We start from the raw sequence: 17,890 nt of genomic DNA on the forward strand, positions 1-17,890 counted from the left end.
CCTCCTCTTCCCTTCCATGTTTCCCTCCTCTTCCCTTCCATGTTTCCTTCCTCTTCCAAGTTTCCCTCCTCTTCCCTTCCTTTCCTCCCTTAGTGCCCCACACAGACGCACCCCCTGCTCCTCAATGCTCTCTGTTAATCACCCTTATACCAAGAAGGACCAAGACTTTTATGGAAAACTTTGTGACCCGGCTCTAAATCCCTTTGAATTCCGGCCTTTCCCTGGAGTTACCTTGACGATGTTGGCAAGCACCAGGGCCGGGTTGCTCTCCGTGTCCGCCAGCAGCTGCCGGACGCCGCTGATGCGCTCCCGGAAGTCTTTGGCATTCAGTGACCCGATAATGTCCCTGACATATTCCTCACCTTCCAGGGCACTGCGAGGAGCTGCTCTCCTTGGGGCTTCGTGGGCCTCTGTGCTGTCCCTGTGGGAAAGGGGAACGTTATTCCATGTATTACCGCAGGCCCTGGCCCTAGGGTATATCACCGTGTCCCACAGCCACAGGGAGGAGGAGGAGAGAAGCTCCAGCAGGCAGGAATTGTGCAGCAGGATTGATTTATTTAATTATTTTACAAACTCTTTTATAGACTTTTTTCTTTATAGTCTAATTGGACAAAGGATCAGCCACCCCTTGGGGTGATTGGCTAAAATCCTAAAAGATCCATTGTCAAAATATTTTCTACTATACCATAAACAAGACTTTCCAAGGTTGCAGGTGGCTTGGTTGTTTACATTCCCTGCTACCTCTTCTGTGAGAGAGAAAAGTCTCTCACGGACTTAGAAAAATAACAAGAAAACCCTCACTAGCAGCATTTTTGTATCTACATTCCATGAGCCACGTTGGAACAGGAGGCTCATCCCAGACATTCTCTTCCCATCTAACTGCAAGTATCAGGAGTAAACAGAAACTTTCGCCTTAAACACAGTGAATTAAAAATAAATCACCGAACAGCAATCGTTGTTCCCAAAGTCTTATATCCATTCTGCTCCAAATGCAGCTGGTTTTGTGACCAGTAACAACTGGGAACTTCCCTCACATCAATGGGTCACAACCCTCCCAAAAAACTTATTGCAGTTTCTTTTTTCTCAAAGCACTTTAAAGTCTGACCCCAGACCAGGTGTTACCTGAGCAACGTGCCATGCTGAGGTGGAAACAGCTCTTTCTAGAACATTTATAAACATATTTCCTGTGGGACCTGATCTCATTAGAGAGTCATGGAAAGAATTCTAAAACCTGTGGAATCACCTCTCTGTCCAGGTAAGTATTTACAGACCATCCAGGCAGAGTCATTGCCTCACTCCTAATTCCTGAACACAAGGCTTGGGTGGGGAAGGGAATAAGCAATCCAAATTTATCAGTACATGTAGAATCAGTTATTATTTTGAATTGTGGAGGGTGTGTTAAAGAAATGTGGTTCTGAACAGTCACACTGCAGTCACAGCCCTCTGAATTCTGTTCTTGGATGCAGTTTTTGGCTTGCTTTAAATCTGAGAGTGTTTCTTTTTCAGTTCATTGAATCACAGAACCATGGAATGGTTTGGGTTGGAAGGACCTCAAAGCCCACCCAGCCCCACCCCTGCCATGGCAGGGACACCTCCCACTGTCCCAGGCTGCTCCCAGCCCCAATGTCCAGCCTGGCCTTGGGCACTGCCAGGGATCCAGGGGCAGCCCCAGCTGCTCTGGGCACCCTGTGCCAGCCCCTGCCCACCCTCACAGAAAGGACATAGTGGAGTGTCCTGGGGCGATCCATAACGTTCTTGTATTCCAGATCTCTCCCAGCCAGGGAGCCTCTGTGTGTGTGTGTGTGTGTGTGGTGCTATCCTGAGTGTTTTTGAAATCCCCCCACCCCGGCACTTCGCGGGATTTCCCCGTGTGGTGTTGGCTTCGTGGGCTGCTTGCTCTTTGTCCAGGCAGAGGTCCTTTTTTTCGTCCCTTTTTGGGTTCTCTTCTCATTTTTGGTTTTTCCCTCAGCTCGGAGGGACTGCACTGAGCGGGTCTGAGCTGCCTTAAGGATGAATTCTGCGGGTGCCCGTCCATAGCTGAGGAATCCCAGCAGGAGAAGAGCAGCCCCACTCTGGATCACCGTGGGCAGAACCAGCCAGGCAGAGTGGTCCCAGCCCTGGTGCTTGGCCTGGCCCTGCCTGTCCCCTGATGTGGGGAGGAGGCTGACCCTGGATGAGCTGTCGGGCCTTTGTCTGCTGCTGGAACTGCTCCAGGAGGCTCCTGCCTTCCAAACACGGATCTGACACCAGCTTGTCCCTTTGTCCTAAATCCTGAGACCATCCCTGAGAGCAGTGGGTGTTTCCAGGTCTCTCCTTGCTCCTGTGGAGTCCATGAGATGTAGCACTTTGCTATGCAGCAGTTATTTACATTTCCCCCTGCTGCCTGTTGGCATTCTGTTTGTTAATAAACTGTTATTTTCTCACTTGTATCTACTCGTATCTCATTCCTTATTGGCAGAGAGGGATTGATTGGAATCAAGAGGAGGCTCCTCATTTCAGAGTGCCCCCCTCTTTAAACTGTCTCAAAGCAAGACAAGGTGACAGTGCTGAGGTGGCCCCACCAGAACCAGCTGGCAGAGGGTGGGAGGTGACACTCTCTCCTCACTGATGGATCCCACGGGACCAGTAGGAAATGGGAAGTAGCAGTATGGAGCCCTACATGGGGAGTCAGGGAAGCTGCTGAAGGACAAAGTGGATCCAGTCACACTGCAGAGGTGAGAGCCTCCAGCTGGCTCTGGACATGCTGAGCAGAGAAGTGGCCAACACTCTCCCTCTGCACTGGCTGGTGGATGGTGGCAAACGTTCTGTGAGAGTGGCAGGGAGGGTGGGAAAAGGGCAATTGGCAGAGGGAAACTGATTCTGGCTGCTGGAAAATGGCAGGACATCAGTGCCTGGGTAGAGAGGCTGACAGTGAAAGGCCATCCTGTGCCTGAGAGTCGGGATAATGAGGAGCATCACAACAACAAACAGCGGGATCAGGCTGCAAGAGTAAAGTGTCATGGGCAGATCTGGACTGGCAACACAAGGAGAGTGATTTCCAGCTTGGTGGGCCCGTGCTGCCTCAGCTCAGCGGGGAAGAGGGGCCACCTCTAAGTGGGCTCAAGACCGAGGGGTGGCTTTAACCACAGACACTGTATCCCGGGTAATCCATGACTGGATCCATGAAACGTGAGCTGAGATCAAGCAGGACCAAGAGGGTGAAGCCCCTGTGGTCTGGGGTCTAAGTATCAGAATGGGGAGGCCCTGTGGCACAGACCAGGGGATGTTAGGAAAGACTGACTGGGTTAATCCGGCCTCGAGCAAACACAAACCCATCCATGGTTTGTCTCAGAGACGTGGCTGCACTTGGTGAGTGACACAGAAACGTGTTGTGTACCTCAGGGGGAGTTGATTTGGGCTGAGATTGGCCTGTAATGTTGGTTGTAAAAATGCCTGCTGAATGTCACTGCCACTGCACAATTTAACTCCCATGCACTGCTCCAGTCCTAGCAGTGATGGACCCCATGAACTCTGCCCATACCCTGGGGATGGGCAGTGACCACTGCAATAACTGTATTTGTACACAGCTATATGTATAATGTATAGATATCTGTGTTTACAGTCCAAATGTACTCCTTTGTGCATCAATCAGATGATATGGAATAAGGGGTGGGATGTCCTGGGGTAATCTATAAAGTCATTGTAATTAACATCTATCTGAGCCCAGAAATTGTTACTGTACCTCCAAGACCTAAAAAAAGTCAATATAAAACCTGTAAGAAGATAAAACAAAACTTAAAATGGCCAGAATATGATCTAAACCCTTCAGCATCCCAGTCAGGGTCTAAGTCCTTGGTGACCACAGTTGTGCACAAATGACTGATTCGTTCTGCGGCTCCAACCAGGACTGGTTTTTCCATGAGTCTGAACAGCAACATCTTGGATGATGCTGCCATGGATCCATTGGATCCACATTGCCAGAGCAGCTGTGGCTGCCCCTGGATCCCTGGCAGTGCCCAAGGCCAGACTGGATGGGGCTGGGAGCAGCCTGGGACAGTGGGAGGTGTCCCTGCCCACAGCAGGGGTGGCACTGGATGGGCTTTGAGGCCCCTTCCAACCCAAACCATTCCATGATTCTGCAATTCCATACTGGGAATTCCAGGTGGTTTGTGTCCTGTGTGTGTATTCATAGATGGTCAATAGACAAATTAACTTCAAAATGCACAAAGCCATTTTAATATAACTGGTCACTCCGTTGAAGAGTTTCCCTGGAACAGGTCACGACCTTCCTTTTCCTTCAGGGATGTTGAACTTTCACAGCCCTGTGTGGCTGTTTCTGTGCTCCCTCCTTGGCCAGGTTCCTCCCAGGATAAGCACTGGAGCTCATTACCTGTCCGGGATGTTGGGAGCATCTCTGCAAGTAGAGGACAACCTCAAATGTCCAACACTTCCAGTCTGGGAACGCCTTCCTTTGGCTGAGGGTGTATCCAAGGGCATCTCCCCCAGGCCCTGCACAAAGGTACAGCAGGAATTCATGAACAAGAGAATCACAGGGAATTCATGTGGCTGCAGTGCTGGAATTGTCTACATCCAACAGCCCCTGGGACACATCCACCTGCCCCAGGTGTTCCACAAGAGCTTTCCCACACACCTTCTCTCGAAGGCTGCCAACAGCTTCCTTAATGTAAGGCAAATCCTTGGCTGGCACGAACTTCTCCAGGGTTTTATCCAAGTCAGGATGGGCCATCATGCTGAAGAGCATCTTCCGCCCGTAGAACCTGCAGGGAGAGCACCGGGACATCCAGGAACAGGGACTGGCTTTGTCACTGGGTCACTACAGGTGCGTCATTCCAAAGTGGAAGGGTGCAGGGAGATTGTGTCCAGGGCAGGGAATGGAGCTGGGAAGGGTCTGGAGCCCCAGGAGCGGCTGAGGGAGCTGGGAAAGGGGCTCAGCCTGGAGCAAAGGAGGCTCAGGGGGGACCTTGTGGCTCTGCACAAGTCCCTGACAGGAGGGGGCAGCCGGGGGGTCGGGCTCTGCTGGCAGGGAACAGGGACAGGAGGAGAGGGAACAGCCTCAGGCTGGGCCAGGGGAGGCTCAGGGTGGACAGCAGCAGGAATTTCCCCATGGAAAGGGTGCTCAGGCCTTGGCAGGGGCTGCCCAGGGAGGTTGGGAGTCCGCAGTCACTGTTACTGGAGGTCTTTTCTAACCTCAGTGATTCCATGACTCTAAGATTGCTGCTGACATGAGTAACCAGACCCCTTCCATCCTCCCCCAGAGGATGTGCTCAAGGACCACTATTTAATTAACTGACCAAATTAATGAGAACAGCCTTCCACTTCTGCTGGCTTTAACCAGGACGCTCCAGCCTTGTCAGCCAGATACGGATCAGATCCAAGTGTGGATCCCAGAGCCAGCATTCCCTCTGTGGCTGCATCTCCTCCATGCCCAGCAGGCACATCCTGTGAGCCCCTCTCCTCCCTGCAGCCAGGGTGTGTGGGAGGTATCCAGGTAATTCCTGCCACATGCACTATCCCGACAGTGCTGCCAGTGCTGGGATAGACTCAAAGCTTTGTCTGGAAGGAACCTTAAAGCTCATTCCATTCCAGCTCTGCCACTATCCCAGGGTGCTCCAGGCCTCATCCAACCCTTAATGATCCCCAAGGTATTTTCCAACCTAAGCGATGCTGTCGTGCAGGGCACACCCACAGAGCCAGGCAGAGCGTGCTCCCCGAGGGAGGGAACACTCACCGGGTTTGCTGGGAGCTGTCCTGGGCAAACCTGGCTATGGCAGGGAGCAGCCGGTCAGCCACGGGCTTGGCTCCGGCCAGGATGCGCTCCGGGCCCATGCGCTCCACGATGTCCCCGAGGTGCTGGGCTGTGCATCTCCTCACAGCTGAGTGCAGGTGGCTGGGGAGGGAAACAGGCCTGAGGGCCAGCCCTGGAGGGGCTGCTCACAGCATTCACCTGCCCTACCAAACAAAACCTTGGAATCACGGAATCCTGAATGGTTGGGCTGGAAGGGACCTCCAAGCCCATCCTGTCCCACCCTGTGACACCTTCCACTACAATTATTCTTGCTGGACACAGGCAGGGAGGTTTTAGAATTTCAGTTCTAGTTTTCCTTCAGATAATTTTATTTTACAAAGCACACGACTGTTCTTTCAACGAGCTCTAAGAAAAACCAGGCCCTGTGCTCAGAGACACATCCTGGGGACTTGGCATCACTGTAAAATTGACTAAAGCAGTGTTCAATCGACTTCTAAAGACCCTGCGGGAGTCTCACGATCCCTGTTTTGTACAAAATAAACACCTGCGCTGATGCAAAGGAGAGAACAGCCAGAATCAGCTTTCAAACTTGTGCAGCAAACGACCCTTTTATCTAAATCCTGCCTCCCCTGCTGATCCCACCTGTGTTCAAGAACACAATCCTGCAAGCTCTAACGTCTCCAATTTTATACTTGGATTAAAAATCCTACTTTGAGGACAGTTTGTAACTCCTGCTGCACTTTCAAAGGGAAAACAATAACTGTGAGGCTGAAAGACCTCACGCCATGAAGCAAACAAACCCCTTCTTCCCAGGAAAGCCCCTGCTCATGGAAACAGCTGGGAAACACTTGTGTGCACATAACACCTTAAACACAGCTCCTACAGACAAGAAACAGGATTTTTAAATTCCTGAAGTAAAGCCACTCTCAGCTCTGTCCCTGGAATCATGCTCTTGGATCATATATCTAATCACAGAACGGTTTGGGTGGGGAAGGGACCTCAAAGCTCATCTTATTCCAACCCCTGCCATGGGCAGTGACACCTCCCACTGGAATTATTCTTGTTGGTAAAGTCAAACCCAGTTTTGGAGCTGATGAAGAATCAGTATTTCTGTCTAGTCAGAATTAACAGTCATGATCACAGCAGGCTTGAAAGGAGCTGAGCAGAAACCAGGTGCATCTTAAGAGGTCTCATGAATTATAAGTGTCACCATAATTGAAGGTTTCTGTTGTGGTGAATTGAAGCAACTCAGCCCAATTTAGAGAGAACATCCCCTGGGGAATTGCAGTTGTGTCAAACAACCCTTTTCACTTCCTACGGAGACACAAATTCCCCCTTTGAAGGGTCATTCCCATATTCCTGGTCACAGCCTCTGGAGCTGGAGCTGCCCTGTGCTCCAGGGCCTTCCCTGCTGACAGGGCCAGAGTTTCCTGAAGCCAGGCCTGGAAAAGCTGCACCTTTAGGCCGTGCCTGATGTGTTACCCATTAAAAACATACTGTACTCCATGAGTTAGGAAAGTCTGAGCTGTGAACAGATTCATTTGTGCCCAAATGCTGTATTCAGCCTCACAGCTCAATTCTGATGCCTTGAGAGAGCAGAAAACCTATACAAATTCACAAACTGGAGGGGGAAAGTCCTTACAGCAAACCCCTCAGCAGGTGAGTTTGAATCTGCCAGCGAAGGTGGGGAGGTCTGACACAGACAACTCTGACCAGGAGGGCCAAGGGTCTCTGAAGCCAAGAAGGGAGAACCCAAAAAGGGCACTTCCCTTGGATGCTGAATGAAAGCCAGGGGTAGCTGCTGCCTGCTGCTCCTAAATTCACCAAATCGTGGGATCAGCCTGGTTTGGGCTGGGAGGGACCATAAATCCATGGGCAGGGACACCTTCCACTGTCCCAGGCTGCTCCAAGCCTCTTGTCCAGCCTGGTCCGGGACACTTCCAGGGATGGGGCATCCATCCCAAGTCAGTTTGAATCCCAGGAATTCATAAAGAACAGAAATCCCAAGGCTGATTTTTGCCTTTCAGTTTAAAGAGCAGGAAACTGCAGTACAGCTGTCAGGAGACAGAACCCATGTATCCCACACCAACCAGCTTCCAGGGAAAGAAAAGAGGAGAGAGAACGTTTTGAATCAAGACTAACTCTGAGGATTGGAGCTGTGCAGGAAATCTGTGGAGGGATTTCCAATGGAGCACCTGAAATGTGCCATGAAGGGAAATGTAGCCTGGGAAATGTCACCAAGGGTGGCAGAGAAGAGAGGAAGCACCAGGGGGTGCACCCAGCTCAGATGTGGTGAGCAGTGAATGAGGATGGAAAAGGAAAACAGACTGAACAGCCAGGGAAAGACAGGAATTAACTCCAGAAAAAAATGGCCAGCAGCACTGAGAAGGAAATTAAAATGCAGACACAGAGGCTCAGCCTAGAGAGGAACAGGACATCCAGCAAGATAGATGCAGCTAAAGAATTTTAAGTTATAAATCAGTTTTCCAAATAAAGAGGGGTGCTGAGAACTGGATAAGACAGGACCTGATTGCAGAGCAAAGGAGGAAAAGAACATTATGTCAGCTTTACCAGGCAAAGCAAAACAGCAGCTCCCCAAGCATATACAATGACAGCAAATAAAATTACTGAAGTGGTGCAAGCTGCCAGAAAATACACCAAGCTCCAAAATCAACAGCCAGCCTCTCACACAGTGCACAGAAGGGAACAGAGGGGCTTCAATTTAATTTATGCCAACAAACATCGCCCTGGCTTTAGCAGAGGTTTAGCAGAGCCGATTTACTGGATTTTCAAATTTCTGTTTACTGTACTCAGATTTGATGTTAAAAAGCCTACATTTGATAAATGTACTCTATTCACAATATTCTTTATAAAGTCTTTATAGGAATTACCTTTGCCCTCCATTTATAAGAGAACAAAGTGCACGTGCTGGAGTCACATTATTAACCATGGCCTTCAGTGCCTTGTCTACCTCTTCCCTTATAAAAGTGTTGGATTCCCCAGCTTTGTGCAAAAGGACTTTTACTGCATTATCTAGTTCTTGATCCATGCTCTTTTTCAGGTGGGTGAACAAATCCCCTAAACAGACCACAGCAGCTCGAGAAACACCTGAGCGTAAATTCTTGACCTGCACACAGGAAAAACCCAAAAAACAATGAATAATGTTTATCAAATAGACTTTAAAATAAATATTCATGTTTCCCCTTTGTCATTTTTAAGTAACATTACAAGCAACTGAGAAACACATTTCTAATTTGATTCACAATGGGTGAGAATTAAAATACACACTCATAAAAATGTTATTAACTTACAATCTACATTTTCTCAGTCTCTGAGTCTCAAATCATCCTTGAGACCACCCAGTTGAGGAAAACTCACCACAGGTGAGCGGCATAAATCACTTCAGAGAGCTATAAAATACATATATAGACACAGAGAGCCAGTGGAGTATTCTAATAGGAAAATTCAACCTCTTGAGCCACAGCCAAAGTTGTTTCGTGGAGCTTTGCAGTCAGAATAGGGGCATGGTAGGCAGACAAGCACCTGACAAAGTTCAGACCCTCAATTTTCTTCTCCCTGTGTGAAAAAAAAAAAAAAAATTAAATTCCATCCATTTGAAAATTTTCATTAAAATATTAAAGTGTGGAATTCTAAGGAATCAAATAGCAAACAAATCAGATAGTAAAATAAAGCAATGAGAAATCATGGAGTGGTTTGGGTTGGAAGGGACCTCAAAGCCCACCCATTCCACCCCTGCCATGGCAGGGACACCTCCCACTGTCCCAGGCTGCTCCAAGCCCCAATGTCCAGCCTGGCCTTGGGCACTGCCAGGGATCCAGGGGCAGCCCCAGCTGCTCTGGGCACCCTGTGCCAGGGCCTGCCCACCCTCCCAGCCAGGAAATAACGCAGGAAACTCTTTCCTGTGGGATGTTTTAGCACAGCAGCCTCTCAGCTGTGTCCCACAGTTCTGTTCCCAGCTGGCACCAGTGGAGATTAAAGGATCTGTTTCCTTCCCCAAACTGAAGGCAGCAGCTCTGTAACCACATTCCAAAGTCAGGAGACACTTTTATTCCACACAAAACACTAAGGAAGAGCTTCTGTTCCACACAAAGCACCAAGGAAGGAGCTTCTGTTCCACACAAAACACCAAGGAAGAGCTTCTATTCCACACAAAGCGCCAAGGAAGGAGCTTCTGTTCCACACAAAACACCAAGGAAGGAGCTTCTGTTCCACACAAAACACCAAGGAAGAGCTTCTACTCCACACAAAGCACCAAGGAAGGAGCTTCTATTCCACACAAAGCACCAAGGAAGGAGCTTCTACTCCACACAAAGCACCAAGGAAGGAGCTTCTATTCCACACAAAGCACCAAGGAAGGACCTTCTGTTCCACACAAAGCACCAGGAAGGAGCTTCTACTCCACACAAAGCACCAAGGATGAGCTTCTACTCCACACAAAGCACCAAGGACATGCTGCTAATTCCACACAAAGCACCAGGAAGGTGTCTGTGGGGCCTCTCCAGTCCTTAAACTCAGACCCTCCAAGTCTCTGTAAATGAGGGCTGAGAACCGGCCCTTCAAAGTTCCTTTAATCTCAAATCTGACCCAACTCCCCCATTCCTCTCCTCTCTCACCCACAGCCCCCCCTCACTGTTTTTTAACATTGCACCCACTTCTCTGCATTTTACGGAGATTTCCCCCGCTGCCCACCGTGCCCAGGCCCCCTGTGCACGCACCAGTCCTGGTCATTCAGCAGTGCCAGCGCCTCTGCCAGCGCCGTGTCGGGCCTGGGGAAGGGCTGCAGCTCGGCGGGGTCCAGCACCTCGGGGCTCGGCGGCAGCGGCGGCTCCCGGCAGCGGCCCCGCGGCGCCGGGCACGGCTCCTCTGCGGGAACGGAAGGGAGGGAGGGAGCATCAGCAGCGCTGCACGCTGTGTCAGCCAGAGCAGGGCACAGCGCAGAGCCTGCTGCAAAATGCTGCTGCTGCTGTGGAAAACGAGCTGCACTCTCCTGTGAGAATTTAAAGGGTTTAATAGAGAGACAATAAAAGACACATAAAATAAAGCAAAGGGATAACGGCCGGGTGCCTTGGCGCTCTGCCAAGAGCACACCTGATGCTCGAGGTGAGTCCTTTTTATACCATTTTTACTGTCTGTTCTCTATTCATATTCAAACTTTTCCAGGAGCTGTTCTGCATGGCCACTCCTTGGGTCTGCCTTTTTAGAGCATGCGTAGTCTTCGGCCTTGTGGTTTTATTTCTTTTGATTCTTGGGGTTGGGCCCGCTAGGTAAGAGTCGATGGTGGGGGGTGGATCTCTTAATTCTCCAGACAGTCAGGGCTGATTGCAGCTTTGGGCCTCTTTGCCCCCCGGGCAGAGCGGTGATAGCGGCTCCGGACTCTCCTGGCCGCCCGTTCTCCGGGCGGAGCAGCCTTTGGGCCCTTTTGTTCCCTGGACAAAGCGTTGGTCAGCAGCTCCTCGGGGCTCATCCTCTGCTCGCTTGGAGGTTCTCTTACCTGCTCACACTTGCTAACATTCTTGCTAAAAAGAGAGAAAACTACATCCACACAGCAAAAAGCACTTCTAACATTATATAATATCTACCTTTATACTTGCAAGAAGCCAATATAATCTATGTTCATAACACTACGGTGCAGGAACCCAGAGTGCTGAGAGGATTCCTCTGCCTGTTTTTAAGGGTTCTTGCCTCCCTGAACAACACTGGTTTAGCTTCAAACCTTGGAAAAAATTACCAACGGTCAGACAAGAACTAGAAAACACAGTGGTGTGAATTAGGCGATAGACTAATTAGGTGATAGACTACTATGTGAGATTGTCACAGGGTGAAAAATTTAGAGGTTTTGGGCTTCTCTTTGTAGTAAATAGGTAAGAGTAAAAAGTACCAAAATGGAGGATTGTTGTTGTTCTCTAAACCTTCTTCTCCTTCTTCTACTACTCCATGTTCTGCAGTAAAAGTGGTTTGGAATGACTGGATAGAGAATTCTGCAGTTCCTGCCCGTGTTACTGAATAATTGGTAGGAAAGTGAAAATAATGGACGTTTTTAGTAACTATTGGTTAAAATATCTTTAAAAGCTGTGTAAATCTGGATGACTCGAGCTCACTCCTGCTTTTCTGTCTTCTGTGCTGTACCTGGGTCACGCTGGTAGCTCTGTTCCTCTGATAAGACTTAATACACAACTATCTGGAAGCATTGAAACTCCAGGAAAAGTCTCTGTTTATCTTTGAAACTCCTTGCAAGGACTTTCAGCAAATTCTCTCCCATCAGGAGGGACTTGATTTAAGGCACGGTTGAGTGTCAATACGGGAAGCAGGTTTTCCAAAGGACACAGAATCCCACAATGGGTTGGGTTGGAAGGATCCTAAATCCCACCCAGTGCCACCCCTGCCATGGCAGGGACACCTCCCACTGTCCCAGGCTGCTCCCAGCCCCAATGTCCAGCCTGGCCTTGGGCACTGCCAGGGATGGGGAAGCCTCAATCACTCAGAGTTTCATTCATGTAAATTCGATTTTGCACACAACCTTCACTTCTGAGAGTCACAAACACAAAGGTAGTGGTTGTTTCATGCAAAAACAGATGCACAGTGTGCTAAAACAACATCATAAACCTTGAAGAGACACTTGAAAAATTCTGGCCACCTTTAAGCACCATCAGTAGGAGCTTTTAACATTTTTCTACTGCTTATTTTAAAGACAACTCAGTGCCAAAATGTACCCAGAAAAGGGTTTGGGGGGACAGGAGGGACTCAGTTTGCTGTTAATGCATTGTGTCATTTCAGATCCCGATCAAACAAAAACCCTCTGATGGTTCATGAATCTCCCTAACAGATTCTAGATGAAAAATGATCAACTGAATCCCCAATGAGGAATTAAATCCCCTCCAGCCCCAGCCCCACAGTGCTGATCTTCCAGAGCATCTCAGGACTGTCCACTGCACAAATAAATTGTAATTTGGGACTGTCCCACTCCACCTACCCAAATATTTTAAGAGTTTACTGTCCCAGCTTACCAGAATCTAGCAAGGATGAACACTTTGACCTCTTCAAACTGGATGTTCTTTTCAGGGAAGGGTTCAAGGCCACATTGTCTAAGGACAAAGATCCATTTCTTGGTGATGTCAATAAATCCCCACAGAAATTAAATCCTAGGAAAGAAGGAAATGTCCAGACTACAATAAAACCCATTAGAACCAAGTTAAAAACCAGTACTTCCAGCCCATTTCAGCAGCATTGAACAGGGAATATTCATTTAAGGCAAACCCTCATCCTCACTTTCTGCTGTGAGTTTCTCTGGTTCACTCATACTCAGTCTAATCCTTTCCCAAGGGTTTTCTTCCTTCCCTTCCAAGTCTTTGACTTCCTGCTGCTCTTTATGGTTGTCCTCTTTGTCTTCTTTCCTTTTCTTCCTCAGCTTCTCCTGAGCAGATTTGGACAAGGTCACTTTTATCTGCAACAAAATTCATGCACAAGTTAGCCCAGACCTGATGCCCCAGTTCTTGATGCTGGCCAAGGTCAGCATGGAAAATTAGGATTTCCTCTGATCTGACCCTTCTCTCTCATGTGTTTATGACACTTTTTGTGCCTCAGGAAAGCTCAGCCACATTTAATACATTCCCCCATTTCCTCCTTTGATCCCTCTAAGGGTTCACAACTTCAGCGGAAATCAGAAAATTAAGACATTGTTAATCATTAACTTCAAGTTTTAGTATTCCTCAAATGTTATTTTAAAGGCTTGTAGAAAGAGTTTCATTTCAATTTTTTTTGACTTTGTGTCACACTTCACTCAGATAAATCTTGCTCCATTTCCACTTGTAAAGAGTATTGAACAAACAGCACCACTCCTCAGGAAACCAGGTTATGGGCAGATATTCAGGGAGGCTTTTAAGAAAAATTTAGGAATGGAGCTGGATTAATTCATCCCTGGGGAAAACAGGACCTGATCCAACCCAGCCAATCCCTCCTTCCACATCTGCACGTGCTGTGAGAGTCAGGGAGGGCATTTTCCAGCTCCACTCCCTCCTGCAGCCCTTCTCCAGGGATTTCTGAGCGTGGTGGGAAGCTCCTGGCACATCCATTTGCCATCCAGGTGGCACCAAGAGGAAAAGCCAGGAGCAGCAGCTCGATGGCTTTGGCTGTTCCCATCAATCTCGTGTTGCCCCAGCACAGAGACTGCGGCTGTGCTGGGCTGGGTTCACCCCCACAAGACCAGGATGAGATGGCACCAAGCTGGGCAGTTCCTACCTCTCCTTCATTCTCTGCATGGCAATGGGAGTGGGAAGCGCTGGTCTGCTGGAAGCTTCTCCCTGGGGCTGCCTCAGCTCCCTCCCTGGCAGCCTGGTCATCCCCATTGGTCATGTGAGCTCGGGCAGGAGGGCTCCCAAAAACACCTGGGGGGCAGAACATGGGGTCACAGACTGGTTTGGGATGGAAGGGACATTAAACCTTCTCATTCCAGAGATGCTGTGACTGGAATTGTCTATCCAGGAACTGCAGCACTTCCATGCATAACTCTTTGTATTCCCATTAAACTGGGGATTGTCAACAATCTACATACAACATTGTATGGATCTATTTGTTCGTTTCCCACTCCAAAAAGGCACATTTCCCCTCATTTCATAACTCAAAGAGCTACAGGAGATGATTTTGGGTCTGTGGTACCTTTACCAACAACAACAACATCTTCAGATGTGAAGCCCAGGTCATTCTTCGGTGCAAAAGCAGACTCTGACTCTGCAGGGCCTGAAAGCACAAAAAGCACTCACTGTAGAACAAATCATGTTGGTTATGCTTTGGGGCACGTTTTATCCTCCCAAAACATCAGCCCTCATCTGAACTGATCCCTTCCTGAACCGGGGTATTGTCAGGTTACTGAAGTCAACAGGATTTACTGAATACTCATATGAAGGATGCTCATACCCCACTGAGCCTGGAGCCAGGCTGGGAATGTTCACCTGGAGAGGAGAAAGCTCCAGGGAGAGCTCAGAGCCCCTTGCAGGGCCTAAAGGGGCTCCAGGAGAGCTGGAGAGGGACTGGGGACAAGGCCTGGAGGGACAGCCTGTGGACACAGCTCCCTCAGCTCCTTTCCTCCATCCAGCAGCACCAAAACTGATGAAACACAAATAATCACAAGCAGTTGGTCCCTGCCCATTTCAGGGATCTGTACTGCACTGGGAGGGTAAAACACCAGCACCGCTTAACCTCGGTTCCCACAGGAAATGAGCAGCTTGCAAGCCTGGAACTCCTCACCTGAGGACCTTGAAACCCCAGTTTGGCCCCAGAGCAGCCAGAAATTCCCTCTGGTGAGCGCTGAGGGGATGTAACTCACCAGCCAAGGGAGAACAGCCACATCAAGGGGCCACTGCGGTCCCTCAGGGGAGTGCTGACAGGAACATACCTGTGCCAGGGTGATGCTCTGCCACCTCTGCGTCCCTGGGCCTTGCTGGAGATAATTTTGCAGGGTGGGATTTGCTGCCAAGTGCTGGGAAAGTGTCTGACCTGTTCAGATAAACACATTTCATACGTACAGTCCTGCACACTTGTCAAAGTCCAGCCAAAAACACTTTGTAGCAAAGACAAAAACAGATTTCAGTTTCTCCATGGAAAAACTATTTCCAGTATTTCCAGGAATGTTCACACTGAGCAGAGAAGGAATTCAGTGGGAATTATTTGATGAGCAGGTCCATTATGAAGAACAACATAAAGAAAGCCCTTATGAGGAAACCTTACACTAGGAGTAAATCTAGGCTACATCCATAAAGTGAGGAATTGTTTGGCCTGGGGACTGATGGTGCTGGTTCCAACCTGGCCAGGGACAGTGACCAAATCCTCCTGCCACTTCCAGGGATGAGCTGGAAGTGAAGAATGTCCAGCAGAGACATTCAGGAAAGTGCTCCGATCTACAAGAACAATTTCTAAATGGTTTTAAATTTCAAATGATTCTCGGATAGGAACGATGATGGAACCCAGAGCCAGTGCAATCCCCACAACCAAAGTCTCTTTTAAGCTCCAAGGGAAGGCCCCTGCTCCAGGAATGTCCCTAATTCCTGTATCCAGCTCCCACCACTCACGGCAGTTTATCAGCAGATAACCAAACCCTTCCAAAAGCAAACACACCAAAAGCCCCACTCTTGGTGCCCAGGCACAGATTTTGTGAACAGACAATGCCCGTTTGTGCCGGTGCTCACAAACCCCCGGAGCTAAATTCTCTGGCATTTTTCTGAGCATTCCAAGGCTTTCAGTGTCATTTGGGATGGACTCTGTCACTTCTGCCAGCTCAGTGTGACTGCCACATGTCCCCTCTCTTGCTGGCTAGTTCAGAACTCCTCTGGCTGAGGATCCAGTAGAATATTGAGCACTGGATAATGGATATGGCAACGTTGTACAGAGCATGGCTTAGCCCAAACCAGCACACCCAGGACTCTGCAGCCCTGACTTCTGAAGGATTCCAGCACTTGAATGTGGTATTTTAAAGATTATTTTAAAAATGTGACTCAGCAATAATGCACACAGGGAAGGGATGTGAATATAAATTAGTTCTGGGCTGCACAACTGAACACCTTCTGTTTGTGAATCATTCCAGGCTCCTTCTGCCTCAAAATCCTTTCCTTTTTACGTTCCCCATTTTGCTTTCTGTTCTGTTCACGCAGTCATACATCAGTTACATGGAAGGTTCCCTGCTCATGGCAGGGCTTGGAATTGGGTGATTCTTCAGGTCCCTTCCAACCCAAATTGCTCTGGGATTCTGGGAGTCTAGAAAAGATTCTTTTAGGACACACAAAAATACCTTCAGAGCAGAGCTACAAAGAGCTTCATCATGGGCTCTGGGAGCAGAAAAGGAAATTTTTTGGACTGGGAAATTTGCAAAATTCCTCAACCTCCTTTTTATTTCATTGAACAATAGTTTATACTTCTCATAACCAGCTGGGTTGTTGCCCTTTACAACCAGAGCAGCAGTTGTTACCACACAATTTCTATTTAGAAGAGCTCTGGAAAGGCATTTTAAATTCACAATTACCTCTCAGGAATAAATAGAACCAGATCTCGATCCACAATAAGAAACACACGCATTGTTTTCCTCTTCTCAACAAACCCAAGCCATTCCTCCTTCAATTTCCAGGCTGTAATAACCCAAACTTATCCTTGCTCTTCACTCTTGTCCTTCTCACTCCCCTGTTCAGCTCTGGGTCATGTTCTTGGTGTGCCAGGGAAAGTCTTTATCAAATATTTATTGCCCCTGGCACTGCCTCCCTGCCCTGGGCACTGCAAATTCATGTTAAAAGCCATTAAAAAATAGAATAATGTCATTAAGCAGCTCTTGTATTTTCAGAGAGGAACATAATTCACATAGAAAAATCAGGCTATTAAGCAAGGCAACCCTATATAAAATATGTGCCAGTTGAGATCATGATTTAACTAAGGCTGCGTGGGGATTTCCAGGCTGAGGGGACACCAAGTGACACTCACATCACTCTCCTCCTGGGGGGCAGGGCGGCCACGGGGGAGCTCAGGGATTCCTGGCTATAAATCCCACTCTCGCCGGTGGAGGCGGCGCTGGGGGAGGAGCCCTGGGAGGGGGAGTCCCCGTAAAATTCGAGTTTCACAGCGGAGTCGGGGCTCTCCAGGTCTGCGATGCTGCTGCTCAGCTTTGCCCTCTTCTTGGCTGCGCTGTTCCGCAGGGATCTCAGGGAATTCTGCATCTGGACAGCGGGGAAATAATGACAGGGGGGAGTCACTGCAGAGGGAAAAAGCTTTTTTCAGCTAAATAATGTCTATTCCTGAGTGCTCCGCTCAGTCCATGGGGTGCACAAGGCACTGCTGGGCAGTGTGATCAGCACTCACACGGTTTTTGTGGGATTACAATGATTCCTTGTTTTATTTCACAAGAATAATTATCCTGCAAGCAAATACAACTTCACAGCACTGCTGTAGCCCAGCTGCCCTTCCCACAGCACAGGGACAGATTCCTGCTAAAATGCATCAACTGCTCCGTGGTTTTCAGTAGATTAAAGGAGGGGTTTGACGGCTGCCAGCACACACAGTGGCACCTCAGGCTTTTCCCAGCAAATCTGCTTATCACAGAAACAGAACCATGGAATGGCTTGGAAAGGACCTTAAGGATCATCCCATCCC

At 48.8% G+C, this 17,890-nt stretch overlaps 1 protein-coding gene across 1 annotated transcript in view; it reads right to left on the reverse strand.

Moving 5' to 3' along the window:
- TOGARAM1 (TOG array regulator of axonemal microtubules 1) overlaps nucleotides 1-17,890 on the reverse strand; it is a gene marked incomplete at its 5' end in the record, with an annotated part of 33,422 nt that overhangs the window by 4,124 nt on the left and 11,408 nt on the right. Inside the window, 13 exons of the mRNA XM_042047829.1 lie at nucleotides 232-421; nucleotides 4,370-4,488; nucleotides 4,631-4,757; nucleotides 5,729-5,887; nucleotides 8,638-8,873; nucleotides 9,217-9,322; nucleotides 10,483-10,630; nucleotides 12,772-12,906; nucleotides 13,034-13,208; nucleotides 14,003-14,148; nucleotides 14,420-14,500; nucleotides 15,156-15,256; nucleotides 17,225-17,457. Of these exons, the coding sequence (XP_041903763.1) occupies nucleotides 232-421; nucleotides 4,370-4,488; nucleotides 4,631-4,757; nucleotides 5,729-5,887; nucleotides 8,638-8,873; nucleotides 9,217-9,322; nucleotides 10,483-10,630; nucleotides 12,772-12,906; nucleotides 13,034-13,208; nucleotides 14,003-14,148; nucleotides 14,420-14,500; nucleotides 15,156-15,256; nucleotides 17,225-17,457 (1,956 nt within the window). The remainder of the gene's footprint in view (nucleotides 1-231; nucleotides 422-4,369; nucleotides 4,489-4,630; nucleotides 4,758-5,728; nucleotides 5,888-8,637; nucleotides 8,874-9,216; nucleotides 9,323-10,482; nucleotides 10,631-12,771; nucleotides 12,907-13,033; nucleotides 13,209-14,002; nucleotides 14,149-14,419; nucleotides 14,501-15,155; nucleotides 15,257-17,224; nucleotides 17,458-17,890) is intronic.

This window comes from Corvus kubaryi, unplaced genomic scaffold (assembly GCF_017639235.1).
Source record: "Corvus kubaryi isolate FWS band 111438036 unplaced genomic scaffold, C.kubaryi_AGA036_p1.0 66, whole genome shotgun sequence".
Lineage (NCBI taxonomy): Eukaryota > Metazoa > Chordata > Aves > Passeriformes > Corvidae > Corvus > Corvus kubaryi.